The sequence below is a fragment of the Manis pentadactyla genome, chromosome 4, assembly GCF_030020395.1.
Source record: "Manis pentadactyla isolate mManPen7 chromosome 4, mManPen7.hap1, whole genome shotgun sequence".
In the NCBI taxonomy this organism is placed as follows: Eukaryota; Metazoa; Chordata; class Mammalia; order Pholidota; family Manidae; genus Manis; species Manis pentadactyla.
In genome coordinates this window covers 46,275,712-46,290,718 of record NC_080022.1, presented here as the reverse complement: position 1 = coordinate 46,290,718, position 15,007 = coordinate 46,275,712, and the positions used below count along the sequence as shown (strand labels likewise).

Sequence of the window (15,007 nt, the reverse complement as noted above, 5' to 3'; positions counted from 1 at the left end):
CTAGTAGATAATGTTTCTTTCCAGAAATGCACACCTTTGTTTGGGTGATTTTGAAAGGAAGAGACATATTAATAGAAAGAAACTAGAGTGACCTTTCACTTAAATGATTAACAGAATTTAATTATTTTAAGTATTACTTTAATGACATGTATGTCTTTTTGAGTAATTAAGGCAGTAATTCAATTCTAATGTAGACTGTAAGTCGCTCACCAGTGCTCTCTGCTATCTAACCTGCAACACATGAGAAAAATTTAGTTTAGGATATATAGTAATTGAATAATGGCCGTGCAAAGAAATCAGGCCCTAGTCCTTGAAAGTTATAAATGCTACCTTATTTGGAACAAGGGTCTTCACAGATATTATTAAGGCTTTTGAGATACGAGATTACTCATATCTGAGTGGGCCCTGAGTGCTATCACGGGTCCTTAGAAGAGGAAGGCAGAGGGAGACTAACACAGACACACAAAGGAGACACACAGGGCGGAAGGCAGTGCGGCCAGAGGCAGAGACTGGAGCGGTACAGCCTCAAGTCAAGGATGGTTGACAGCCACCAGAAGCTAGAGAGAAAGAACAGAGGGAACCTCCAGAGGGAGTGTGGCCCTGCCAACACCTTAATTTCAGACTTCTGGCCTCCAGAACTGTGACAGAATACATTTCTGTTGTTTAAGCCACCCGTTTTGTGGCAATTTGTTATAGCAGACTCAGAAAATGAATACAGGGTATCAAAGCAAAAGGATATTTTGGGGGCTAGATATTTTTAAACAGGGGCAGTCTAGGATTCTTTGACATATCTAAGAGACGGGAGAGGCAGAAGAACCAATTTTAGGCTTGAATGTTGAATAAACTAAGTCCAAGTCTTGTTGCCATCTGTGATGATTTTGAACACTCCTCAAACGTTGACAGGGTGCCTCCAGGTCTAACTGAGGAGGGGTCTGGAGGCAGGAGGGCCATCACAGGCTCTGCAAGAGCTCAGGGGAGAGGAGCAGGGCTTAATTCAAGTCAGAGGGGGTGGGTTCGGAGAGCAGGACACAGACAGTAATTATAAACAGGTAACATGGATTGAACATTTACCAGGCGCCAGAGGCCATGAAAAGCACTTTGCGTACCTCGCTCACTTAATGTTAATAATAACTCTGGGATGTAACTACTGCTACTACTCCCATTTATAGAAAAGGAATCGGAGGCACAGAGAGGATAAAATATATGCCCAAAATAGCACAGCAAATAAGGTGCAAAGCTGGAATCAAAACTACAGAATCAGAGCTTAAACACAGACTTAACAGTAATGGGCTAATAGACAAGGTTCAGGCAGTGGTGTACCAAGTCTGGGTGGTGGGAGACTGGATGCATCCTGCCCTGTATGCATCCAGTAAAGGCATGCATCACTTATAGCAATATAAAAATAATATTTAGACAGAATAGAAGTTAGTCTGCTTTTCATTATCTTCATGAGCCAGTGAGCCTGAATAAGGTCAGAATTTTAATACTCCCCCTACCAAGGCAGAGTGCTCCCAAAGTCCCCCTGGGTTTAGTGACCATTTTGGGCCATTCAAAACCACTTAGATGGGCAAGACAGACATTCGTCCATTCATTGGGTGCATCAACCTTTTCGATCCAGGAAAGGGGAATCCTCAGGAACCCCCTTGGTGGCATGTTCTGCTTTATCTCAGGTCCCCATAGGTCATGGACAGCTTGGCATTCTTACTAAGCCATCAGTCCCCCTAGATCACCCTCATTAGTGGGCAAGAGAGAGGCCAGGACATCAAGGATCAGTGTGCCCAAGTCTGAATGGCCACTTGTATGCATGTAAACCATAACATACACACCTTGCAGCTTTTCTCAGTAATGACTTACAAAGGAAATCAGAAAAAGTTCCGCCATCCGTGTGTTCCTGGCTTCTAAATACCAATTTCTAGACCTCTAGATTTATAGACCTGACTACTTATCTCTGTTTGAATGCCTCGTAACACAATTCAAATTTTAAGTGCCCCCAAACTGGTCATAAACATCTTACCTTTTTGTCCTGGCACGGAAAGCAATCTGTCCACTCTGACCAGTTGTTCAGCCGGCAGGTAACTGCTCTGGGGGTGAAACTCTGAGCAGCCCGACTTACTCTCCTAAAGAAAGGAAAGACCCCTGCTTCAATTTTTTTTTAAATTATTATGATAATTTAAATTTTTGTTATAAATTCAAAAAGGTGTTTTAATATGAAGTTATCTTAATAATACAAAAACAGATGAATCTTCCCCAGCTTTATGGAGGTATAATTGACAAAAATTGTGTATATTTAGGATATACAACATGATGGTTTGATGTATGTATACATCGTGAAATGATTACCACAGTCAAACTAATTAAGACATCTACCATCACCTCATGCAGTTAGCTTTTTTTTTCAGTACAATACACTCTTTCAGCAAATTTCAAGTATATGATGCAGTATTATTAACCATAATCACCATGCTGTACATTAGATCCCCACAGCTCATTTCTCTTATAACTAAAAGATTGCATCCACTGGCCAACCTCGTCCCATGTTCCCCAGGCCCTTGTAACCATTATATTCTGTTCTCTGTTTCACTGAGTTTGACTTTTTCAGATTTCACGTATCAGTGACATCATGTTCTATTGTCTTTCTCTGTCTGGCTTATTTCACTTTGCATGATGTCCTCCAGGTTCATCCAGGTTGTTGCCAATGGCAGGATTTCCTTCTTTTATGGCTTGGACAAATGCAGATTGATTTTAATTTGTGAAGCTTGCTCAGTGATTTAGGCACCTGGGTACTTAGAGCAGCAGAACACAAGGCGGTATCACAAGACAGTTCCTTAACCTTCACGTCATCCAGAGGCAGGAGTCGGGGTGGAGCAAGGAGAAGAGGGAGATGCCAAGGAATGCACAAGTTACTCCTCTTTGGAAGGCTTGGCTATAGGGTATATCCAGCACTTGAATTATTTTATCTTCCTTCTTAAGAATTACAATTGCTCTTTTCAAAACAAAAGTTATATGGCCTATTTCCAACTTTTTGTATTGTGATAAAGTACATATAACATAAAATTTACTATTTTAACCATTTCTAAGTGTTCAGTTCAGTGGCATTAAGTGCATTCACACTGTTTTGCAACCATCACCACCATCCATCTCTAGAGCTCTTCATCTTCCTGCATCAGCTTTGAAATGCAAACTTTAAACAAAGGGAAAAGGCATGCGCATTTTCCTTCCAGTCAATCACAATTTTAAGAAATAAAGAATGAAAATGTATCATGTTCCTGCTGTATGCAGGTATGATGCTAGAGGGTTTATATAAATTATCTCTTTTAACCCTATATCAATCCTATGTGGATCAAACTATCCTCATTTTAGAGAGACAAGTACTGAGCAAAGCTAACATATTTTTGAAGTAGCAGAGTAGCAGAAAGCCCAGGGGTTAAGAACATGGGATCTGGGGTGAGAGAACTGAGTTTGAATATTGGACCCTTGCCGACTGAAAACTTGAGCAAGTTACTTAAATCTCTGAGCTACAGCTTTCCCGTTTATAAAACCATGTGAAAACATTACCTAATAGGGTTATCAAAATCATATTGAAATACTTCTGAAATGTTTATTAAATGTTGGCTTTTGTTATTTCACGCCAGGATACTACATGAATTATCTCATTTAATCTCTATAAGTATCCCTGGGGGTAAATTATTAACCCTATTTTATATATAAGTGAGTTGTGATTCCTGAAAGCTAAGTAACCTCTGAAGTCAGAGCCCAGGGGCGAGAGGCAGAACTTGTCCGACCTCGTTGGTTTGATGGCAACGCCCAGGTCCTCTTCCTCATCACACTACTGCCTCCTCATTGTACAAACCAGCCGACAGAAATGAGAGGGTGAGACTGTTGCCTGGGGCAACACAAGTAGAAGGTAGAAATTGCTCTGTCTCTAAGGCCATGTTCTTTTTGTTACCCATGCTGCTTCCTCAGATGTTCAGGACTCTGCTCAGGTCATTCAGGATGAGGTGGACAAGCCGCCAGTTTGCCTGGCAAGCCCGAGCTTCTTCCCACAGCATCATCATTACTTCTGCAGTGTGGAAGCCTCGTCAGCCCACAGGACAGAGGAGGACGGTTACCACCATTAATCGCTGCAACCTCTGAGGGCCAGGCAGCCTCTGCGGTGATGAATGGCACAATTATCTCCCTAGTGCAGGAGAGAAAGAGCTTCAAATCTCATGCTAATTATTCCCTGAGCTGCTACTCCTGATGACACCTAGGCTGAAAAACTGGACAGAGAGCCTTGGCATAGTCAGGGAAGTGATAGTCATTGTTAACACTGGTTCTCAGATCTGGGTTCCAGGACCCTTTACACTCTAACATATCACTGGAGACTCCAAAGAGATTTTTTTTGTTGTAGTATGGACTAGAATTCACAAAACTCAAAAGCAGAACTGAGAAATCTTTAAAATATGTATCTATTTAAAATTAACAAACCCAATTATATGTTACCATATATAACATAATTTTATTAAAAAACACATTTCAAAGTCACATTTTCAACTAGTCAAAAATGTGCCATAATTTTATATTTTTGCAAATGTCTTTAATGTGTGGTTTAGCAGAAAGCAGCTAGATTCTCATATCTGTTTCTTTAATCTGCTGTTGTATGGGGCTTTCGTGGAAGTCTATGAAGAAGTCTACCCAGCCTCATATATTTATGTAGTTGAGAAAGGTAGATGAGGAGTGTTTTAATAGTCTTTCAGATAACTGTGGGTGTTCTTTGATACTACACCAAAACTTGACGATGGTAATTTCTCAAATGTTACTTGCATTGTGGAATCTGAAAACATATCAGTAAACTTTTCTGTATGCTGTTACATTAAAAATCCACTGGTCTAGGTACACTTTGAATAGATCCGATATCCATACATGATTTTTGTAACATCAGACATTGGAAATTTGAAAAATAGTAGCTCACTGTGTATACAGATCAAAAAAATACTAACACCTTTCATTATACATTTTTTAAAAGTCAAATTTATTAATATTGCCAGTGATTTCATCAAGCTCATGATAGTGGATATGCTGTCCGAAGTTTATTTTTATCTGAAAGCTCAAATTTTGTCATTGGTGACAAATAATGTTATTTGGTTTCCTTAAAGTGATAGGCTCTCTGCTTTTTGAGACAATGCCTGCCAGATAGCTAAGCCTGAATAACCACAGTTTGGCACTTACCCTGTCAAGTAAAAATGATGTTCTAGGAAAAAAGTGGCTACTTTGACTTAGATCTCAAATTACTGCTTTTCCTTAAGACAGCCATCATACTTCAATGTAGCAGAGGTTCTTTACACATCCTTCCCATATTGTCACTGAGAATACTTAAATAACATGTATTTAAAGATTGAAGTTTTAATAAAATTAGTGATGTTTACTGTTTCAGGAAGAACTTCCTTAAGTAAAAGTTCATTTCTTTCCTGTGCATTTGGTGCCACTGCCTTGATTTGTACCAAGACCACAGTATTTTGACCCACCAATACTTTTGCACTGTCAACAAAAGTATAAACACAGTGTAAAGGGCCAGTGTTTTAGTATTATTGTACAATTGTTTTCTGAACTCACAGCCCCCACCCTGAAAAGATCTTGGAAATTCGCTGGGGTCTGCAGACTACATTGAGAAGCTCTGATCTGTAAAATTATGCTAGCATAACACCAGCAATGCTACTATTCCTTCAGAGAAAACTTCCTTGTCCAGCCCAATTCCTTTCCTTGCTCTGGAAGGCCTCACCAGTCTATAAACAAGCCATCCAGCACCCTGCCCTCTCAGTTACCCCTTTCCTCATCTCCAGGGCCCAGGATTTTTCTTCACTGCACTGTCTCCCATGGTCACATCCTGCACCTTCTCATTCTGTGAAGCAGCTCTTCCTCCAAAACCCTAATTCACGAGTTACCTCTGAATAGTTATTTGGGGGCTCCACAGCCTCTTCTCCTTGTGTCTTACATGCTCAAGGATTCCCAGTGCACTTTTGTTTGGCCCTCAATCGGGCCTCTGTTCTCTGGACAGCTATGCTTTCTCCCTGTCAATAAGATGCATTCCTGTTTTCATTTCCCTTTATACATTGTTTTTACTCCATAACCCATCATTTTAAACTCTTAACCATATCCTAAATTCCTGGACCCCACTGTTCTCTTCATCATACCTGCCTGTAAAACCCAAACCTAAATGAACCCAACCATCTACTTCTTTACCTGGTTAACTCCTAGTTATCTTGCAATTTCATCATGAACATCTCAGGAAACCTTTCTTAATACCCAGACTAGTCAGGTGCCTCTCTCTACATGATTTTGTCAGTCTCTGCATATCTCCTCAATACTTCATTGTCACACTTGGAATATTTGTACAGTTTCTGTCTTCTCCGCCAGACTGTAAGCTCTATGAAGGCAGCTACTGCCTCATGTTTGCTACTGAAGTTGTGGGACCTGTCATGGTGCCTGACCCAGGGAGGGTGCTCTGTTAATATTTAGGAAACAAAAAAAGGAAGAGAGAGTAAGAGGCAGGAAGGAAGGAAAGGAGTGAGGGGAGAGAATGAAGTCAATTTATAGGAAATAGAGTGACATTGCTCAGATTTATTTGAACTTAATTCCCAGTTAGAATTTAATTAAGTAATCCTGTTATTCAAATGACTCAAGGTTTGGTCCATATGTCATTTTTCTGAGAGACTGTCCTAATAATAACAGTTTAAAGTATAGGAACATGGAGAAAGACAAGCATTCTAATCATCAAAAGGTGAAGAGGAGGTACAGGACAAAGGTTTAGGAGTAGAAAATGACTGCAGCATTTGTTGTGCATCTCACTGTGGAATTGTCAAGAGAATGAGAATGTCAGCCCACAGAGACTGCATTATGATGTCCAAATGGAAGGAAACAGTATTAATGGATGGAAACAAAAGCCTGGATGGAGCAACGCTGTGTTGCTCTAGTTTTAAAAGCTTTGTGACAAGATGTCTATAGACAAAAGCACACAGGAACGCTATCACTGAAACAGAGTCCTAAAGGTACACAAGAACCATTCATTAAGTCATTACAGGTCTCCAACCTTTTAGCCAATATCAGTTAGGACCAGCATTTTCTCTTATAATTCCAAAGAATTTTTAATGTAGCTTATTATTATTTTTTTTTTTGCTGATTATAAAAGTAATACATTCTCATTAAAGGGAACGCAGAAAAGATTATAAAAGTAAAATTTGCCCCAATCCTACCATCATTGATATTTTTTTTTATTTCCTTTCACTCTTTATTTTCATAACATAGTTGAGGTCATACTGAGTATTACATTTTATATCCAGACTTTCCACTTAATATTGTATCAGAAATGTGAGCTATTTATGATGGCTACACGTTGTTCACTTCCCTAAAATCAATTTGATTCTTGAGCCCTCAAGTTATTTACTGAAGCTCTATCCTATAGAATGGGGTGGCTGAATTGAAGGATTCTATGATTGTAAAGCTTCTGATATATATGACCAAATTGCTTTCCAAAAGAATTGTATCAATTTCCCAATTACTTAGGAAACCATTAATAAGTCTGTGGCTTAGTAAATCTTGGAAAATTGTTTTAAAGTATCTCCTAGCTACTGAAAATCTACTCAAAAAATAAGATATTAAATGCAGAGCACTGGGATTCAGGAGTCTGACTGTAGCCTGTGGTTCGCATCTACCTTGCTACACTAAGATGAACAAGTTTATTTAACTGTCTGGCTTTTAATTTTTTCATTTGTGGAACCACCGCAAGTCAATATAGTGCTATTGCAGTGTTCCTTAAAAGGTGCTCTGCGGGGTTCCTGAGATAGGCACCTGGGGTGGAGGAGGAAGAGAAGATACAAGTCAAATCTTTTGGATAATTTGGATAATACAATATACTACTCCTAGAGATTTAAAGTGCCCAACAACATATTAAAGAAAGGATCTTAGAAATCCTGAATTGTAATTTGTGTAACCCAGTATTTCCCCAATTTTTTGAACACAGGTCATTTCTTTTTTTATGCAACATCTGTAAGATTGTGTAACACTGTTGAGGAAACCCTGATACAACAAAAAGGGGTTTAGCCCACCAAAGATACATTTGAATCCAATTTCTGCCACTTACTGAACTCCCATGTTCTTAAAGCTGAAAATCAGGGATAACAACTTGTGCGACTGCTTTGAATATGGAGTGAGATAGTGTATGTAAAGCCCTGAGTGTACACCTAACATACATGTTAGTTTCTTATCTCTGAACTTCTCAATCCCATACATGCCCACCAAACCTCTCCAGCTTCCTCAAAAATGTAGTGACTGCCTACTCTGAATGGGGCTGTGGACTAGGGCTTGCCATCTGCCTTTTTAAATAGGGTGGCATATTTTTGGGCAAAGGGCCTAGAACCTAGAGTTGGACATAGAACCTTCAGGTTAAATGCTTGACCCCAGAATGTGGCCACCTCAGCAATTAAATCACAAAATAACTGATTAGCTACTAAGCCAAGGCTAGATGGTCAGAAGGCCTACCCTTGATTATTGCCAGGGTGTCATCCTAATCACTTGGATCAGCTTATATTCAAGGCTAATTGTCACCAATTATATAATCTTGAGCCCATCCCATTCAGTTACTACATGGAAATTAAATCATGAAACTGAGGTATTTTAAATTTGACTTTGAAAGTTTGAGTCTCCATTGACCTCCATGTTGCTAAATCCAGTGGAAAATTTTCTGGCTCAGTCTTACTTGTCCTCCGTTAACCATTGTTTCCAGAAATCTTTCTTCCCTTGGACCTCTTCAGCACTTCCTTGCTCCCCTCCTACTTCTGTGCCCAGTTCTCTTTGATTTTCTGAAAACTGGAATTCCTCACAGTGCGGTCTTGCCTTCTTCTTCTCTTTCTGCTTCCTCATTCTCAAGAAGGCGAGATGAATTTCCTGGGCTTCACATACCAACTATGCTAACGCCTCCTAAATTTAGACCTTCAACCTAGACCACTCCTCTGAAATTCTGCTTTGTTTATCCAATTGCCCCCAATTTATATCTCCACTAGGTGCCTCTCTGGCATGGCAAACTTAATGGCTACAAATCTAAACTCTTGATTTTCTCCTTTTATCCAACTCCTCTGTCAGTTTTGCCCACATCAGTAAGTGCAATGGCCATAACACATTCACTCAAGCCAGAGACCTAGCAATGGTCTTTAATTCTTTCCTTCCCCTTGCCCTCATATCTAGTCCTTGGGAAGTTTCTGTCAATTTTACTTTCAAGATACATCTCAAACATGTTCCCTTCTGCCAAGATGTATCTCAAAGATCTTCTCTTCTGCCTGTCTCTACTGCCACCATCCTAATTTACGGCAACATTATCTCTCATCCAGATCATTGTTAGGCCTCCTATAAGCTAAGAACTTCTAAATATAACCTTCCTCTATCCCTTCTCTGCACAGACATCAGGATGATTTGTTTTTTAATTAGAAATCAGATAATATTCCCCTTTATAAGACCCTCCAGTGTGTTTTATTTGTTTGGTTGTCGTTTAGTATACAGAGACTAAAATCCAAATTCATCGTCATGGAGCCCAAGATCCTCTGTGATTGGGCCTCTGCCCACCTTTTTGGCATCTTCTTATGCATAATCCCCTGCTTTTGTGCCGCTCCCACTCCTGTACGTGTAAGTTTTCCAAGGTGCAAGACAGGGATCATGACTGTATTGTTCACCATTGTACCCTAGTGCTAAGGGCAGCACCATGCACAGAGTAGAAACTCAATACAAATGTTTGGTATGAATACATTATCTCATTTAATATTATATTTTCTCACTTGAATTTCATAAGAACCCTTCAGGGTAGGAATTAATACACCCATTTTATAGATAAGGAAAACCAATTCATACAGAGATGAAATAACTTGCTTATTGGGTCTAAAACCTATGCATTGTTTTAGCTTTCTAAGATATACTATGAAGAATTTTTGACAAAAGGGAAATAGAGTAATAAAAGTAGTATTCTAAAAGCTTACCATGTGCCAGGTTCTGTACAACATACTTTATATGAACTCACTTAACTACTGATAAGCAGCTCTATGAAATATGTATCATCTCTATTTTATAGATGAGAAAGTTGGGCCTTAGAGAGTTTAAGTAACTTGCCCAAGTTCTGTAGCCCCTAAGTTCTGTGAAGCTAAGAATTAAACCCATGGTGATCTCACTCTAAAGCCTATACCCAGGGACACTCATTAGTCACACTGAACAGAGGTCTCCATATTTCCAGGACTCACTTTTGAGTTACAGCCACTATTTCAATTGTTCATATTAGTTAAAAATTCATGTAGCCTGAATACATACTGATTTCTAATTATCTGAACAGCTACTGAAAATATTCACATTGCCCTGGCCCAGGATACTTTGGTAAATATACTCTGGTGCCTATGAAAGCAATAAAATAAAAAGAGGATCATGATTTAAATTTCTTAGTGTCTACTGCCTATATGGCTTATTCAAAAAACAAATAAACAAACAAACAAACACAACCTTTGGTTCTCCTCTGTGTTTGAGGTCCTCAGTCATATTTCTTCAACCTCTGCCTAAGGAATTCTGTTCTTTCTTCATCAGCAGAAATGTTAGGTTGACAATGTTAGGAAAACCTTTGTGTATCTTAACTCCAAATTAAATATTTGTCTTGCTTATCAAAATGGGTGCTTAGTTTTAGAACAATGTTTTTGTTTTTGTTTTTCTGGTAGTGAGGGTAGTGGTAATGGTGGTGATAACACTGCTTCGGGAATTAGAAGACCTGACTATGCCATAGGCAGCTAGCTGGGTGACTGAGAACATATAAAGTTGCTTTCTTTCTTCTCTGGCCTTCAGCTGTGGAGATGATAATTATAATAATCTTGGAGAGATGTAATGAGGAATGAATTGGCCAATATTTTTAAGATGCCTAGCAGAGATGTCTGGTTGGTGTTAAAACTCCCCTTCTCTCTCTGGGGCCCAGTTTCATCTGTAGCATGAGTGGATTAAACTGGATGTTATCAGGGTCCTTCCTAATTCTGAAGACCTATGCTATAGAAATGATGGAAGTAGCAAACAAGAACTTTAAAAGAGTTATTGTAAATATGTTCAAGTGTTTAAGGAGAATAATTAATGATAATAAAATGATGATAAGTGGAAGGTATAAAAAAGTACCAAATGAAACTTTTACAACCAAGAATTATTATATTGGAAATGAAAAAAATCATTGGATGGGTTTAACAATAGACTAACCACTGCAGAGGAAAAGATCAGTAAACTTGAAGATATAGTGGTAGAAACTATCCAAAATGAACCAAAGAGGTAAAAAAGGCTGCCAACAACAATTTTAAAAAAAATGTCATGGTGGCCTGTGGGATAATATCAAGAAGTCTAACACATCTGCAGTTGGACTGTCATCAGGAGCATGTGGAGCAGGACACATAGTTGAATTAATGAGCAAAATTATTTTTTCCAAATTTGGTGAGAACTGTAAGCCCACAGAACCATACCAAGGCACATCCTAATCAAACTTCCAAAAATCAATGATAAGGAGAAAATCTTCAAAGTGGTTTATTTTGTTTTTAACAGACATATTACACAAAGAGAAACAACGCAGATTTCTCCTGAGAGACTATGCAAGCCAAAGAAAATGGAAAGACATCTTTCAAATGATGTGGGCAAGATGTGGGGACACAATTCTCAGAGAATTTTAGATTCTTAAAGATATCCTTCAAAATAAAGGCAGAATAAAGACTTTTCCCAACCAAGAAAAGTGAAGAATTCATCACCAAAATTCATTCTGCATTATAAGAACTGTAAAAGAAAGTTATTCAGGCAGAATAAAAATGATACCGTAAGTGGTATATTATTTGAAGGTAGACTATGATAAGGTAATGATGTATATTGCAAATCTCAAAGTAACAACCAAGATATTAATAAAATAGAATAGCTAATAAATCATTGGGAAATAGAAAAAAAATCTTAAATCTGAAGGATGACCAAAAAGGAGAAAAATAGAAACAAGTAGAAAACACACAGAAAGACAATAGACTCAAACCCAAAGATAACTATAATTACATTTTCTATAAATGGTATAAATATTGTAATTAACAGAGATTTTTAGACTAAATAATAATGCAAGACCTATTCTATGTGCTATCTACATGAAGCATACTTTAAAATATGAAAAGTTAGATAAGTTAAAATAAAATAATTGGAAAAAAACTCACTATGCAAACACTAATAAGAAAGCAAGAAAAGTCATATTAATAATAGACTACAGGAGAGGGACAATTGGCAGAGATAATGAAAGCCTTTCATAATGATAAAGGAACAAATCATCAAGCAGGCATATCAGTCCTTAATGTAGATAGATTAGATAGATAGGTAGATAGATGATAGATAGATAGATAGATAGATAGATAGATAGATAGATAGATAGATAGATAGATAGATAGATAGATAGATGATAGATAGATCCAATAACTGAATATCATTTACATGAAACAAAAATTGATAGAACTGAAAAGAGAAATAGATCCACAAATACTCTTGGAGACTGCAACATCCTTCCCTCAGTAATTAATGGAACAAGGAGATGAAAACTTGAACAGCATTAACAACCACTTTGACTTAATGACTTAGAACTACACCCAACAACAGAAGAACACATATTTTTGAGTGCACATGGACTATTCACTAAGATAGATCATATTATTTGTCATAAAACAATTCTCAATAAATTAAAGGGATTGAAATGTTTTTAAAAGTTTAAACAACACATGTTAAAATGTATTACTTATATAAAATATGTAATAGGGAACCATTGATTTTTGAAGCTGACTATTATAATTTGTTTTCATCACCATTGTTTTCAAATTCTGTTCTCAACACCATTTTTCTATTAAGACTTTGTATTAAGCAAATTGTAAACATGAGCTTATAAAAATAGAAGTATACCATTTAAAAATGTAAATGTATCTCATCTGTTTCCAATGTTAGTGTTCATGTAAGATTTTATTTGGGAAAAAAGAGTGCCACTGTTAAATTTTTTTAAGTTTGAAATCACTGACCAATCTAGAAGATCCATGTCAACTGGCACATTTTAAGTTAATTCTGTCTAATGTTTGTCAAAGAGAAGAGAGAATGGGAAAACCAAAATATGACAATCACACAAAAATACTGGCAACAGCTTTCATTGAATGCTTTCTAACTACCAGGAATTGTTCTAAGTACTTTTCACTTATTTAATTCTTCCTTTTATTTTCCTCCCATTTTACAGCTCAGAAAACTTAAATGACTTGCCTGAGATCAGATAAATAGTAAACCTCAGAGCCAGAATTTGAACCCAGTAAAGTTATTTGACCATGTAGTTTTCCATTTTTAAATCCAGGGTCAGACACACAGGCATGAGATACAAAGACCTCATGATTTCCTCCTTCAGCACTTTGCAAAGTATTTAATTGGTTCTCTTCTGCCTTGACTTCAAATTTGCCTCTTCACTGGTCTGTCTTACTTGATAAGTTCATCAAACATCAAGACTCTTTGTTCATTTTCAAAAAGGATTACAATGATAAGTTTTTATAATTAGGAGTATCTCAGCAGAGATTTCCTTTCCCACAGTTCTCTTGCCTTTATCTTCTAATTATTAGAGATGAATTTTCTGATTTTTCAAAATTGTATTTGCTTTAAATGCTGTTGCAAATTAACTGCTCATAAAAATACCTATCCCCCTTCTGAACTGTTACTTGAAGGAAATCTCGCAAGCACGAATGGTTCAAAATTGAATCACTCAATAAGAATTAGAATAAAATAACTACTTAAAATCTTCAGTGTTTGGGAGACAAAGACTGCTTTAAAACTATCCCAAAGGCAAAATAAGGGGCTGTTTAAGCACTACAAAATACTTGATGTTAAGATATTTTGTAAAAATAAAGCCAGGTTGACAATTCAGGGAAACGGAATGGGTAAAATTGCAATGTGCTTGTGAAAATATCACTTCCATTCATTACCCTGTGGCAAAAGGTAAATTTGTTTCAAGAATGAAATGACCCAGCATCTCTACAGTCTCTTGCATTCCTGAAGATGATTTTATATACATTATCTAATTGTATCTTACCCCAAACACTATGAGATGGTATTCTTAGAATTCACAAACAAATAAGTAGAGGTCCAACATTACTCAAGAGAACTGTTATTTATTAAGCCGAGCATATTTTATATCCAGGATCTTATTTCATGTTCATGAACTCTTATATATATAGAAGAGGCATTATTATTCTCCTTTTACAGATAGGGAACCTGAAGTTAAAAGAGATTAAGTGATTAACTCCCGACTACCCAGCTACTAAGTATTAGAGTTGTGATTTGCACACAGGCCCATCTGACTCCAAGGGCGTACTCTTTTTCCTGTCCTGCACTCCTGCACTGGATTAATAAAAACATGAAAAGACATCGTGTAGCCTGTTGCAAACATGAATATGTTTTGTTCCCCACCAGGTGACCCCTATGTATCAATTTTGCTTGATTTATGGCTGACTCACCGGTCCACTTTCTCCTGGATGGTTGCGCCAGGCTGACACGTCATCAAAGACACAATGAAGAGAGCCGCAGCAAGCATCCCTTCCAGAAGCCGCCACCCTATATTATCCAGAAGGAATAAAACTAATCAGGGAGTTGGAGTAAAAGATGTCTATAGCCAGGATCTGTAAGATCGATCTAATGTTTGAAACTAACAGAACTCACTTGATTCTCATTCAGATGTGGTTAATTAGCTACTAGGATATTGATTAGCCAAACACCGTACATCACAGACACCAAAAACGGCTGTCCTTCAGACCTTTTGAAAAACAATATTCATCTGGTTGAGGAAAGGAGTATATTTATCCACTACCAGTTTAGCAAAGGGACCTTATTTTCAGAATGAGGCAAAAAACATACCAAGATATAGTTCTGGAATTCATGGTCTTTTTGAGTGACTCTTAGAACTTCTGAGGTGTGGATAAAGTGAAGGTTCCTACGG

At 37.6% G+C, this 15,007-nt stretch overlaps 1 protein-coding gene across 2 annotated transcripts in view; it reads right to left on the bottom strand.

Annotated features, from left to right (window-relative positions):
- Positions 1-14,702, bottom strand: part of C8A (complement C8 alpha chain) — a 61,242-nt gene extending 46,540 nt beyond the window's left edge. For both annotated transcript variants that reach the window (XM_036911221.2, XM_036911222.2), the window contains exons 1-2: positions 14,529-14,702; positions 2,015-2,117 (exon numbers count right to left, since the gene is read on the bottom strand). In XM_036911221.2, coding sequence (XP_036767116.2) covers positions 2,015-2,117; positions 14,529-14,605 — 180 coding nt within the window. In that variant the 5' untranslated portion in view covers positions 14,606-14,702. The remainder of the gene's footprint in view (positions 1-2,014; positions 2,118-14,528) is intronic.
- Positions 14,703-15,007: the final 305 nt, after the last annotated feature.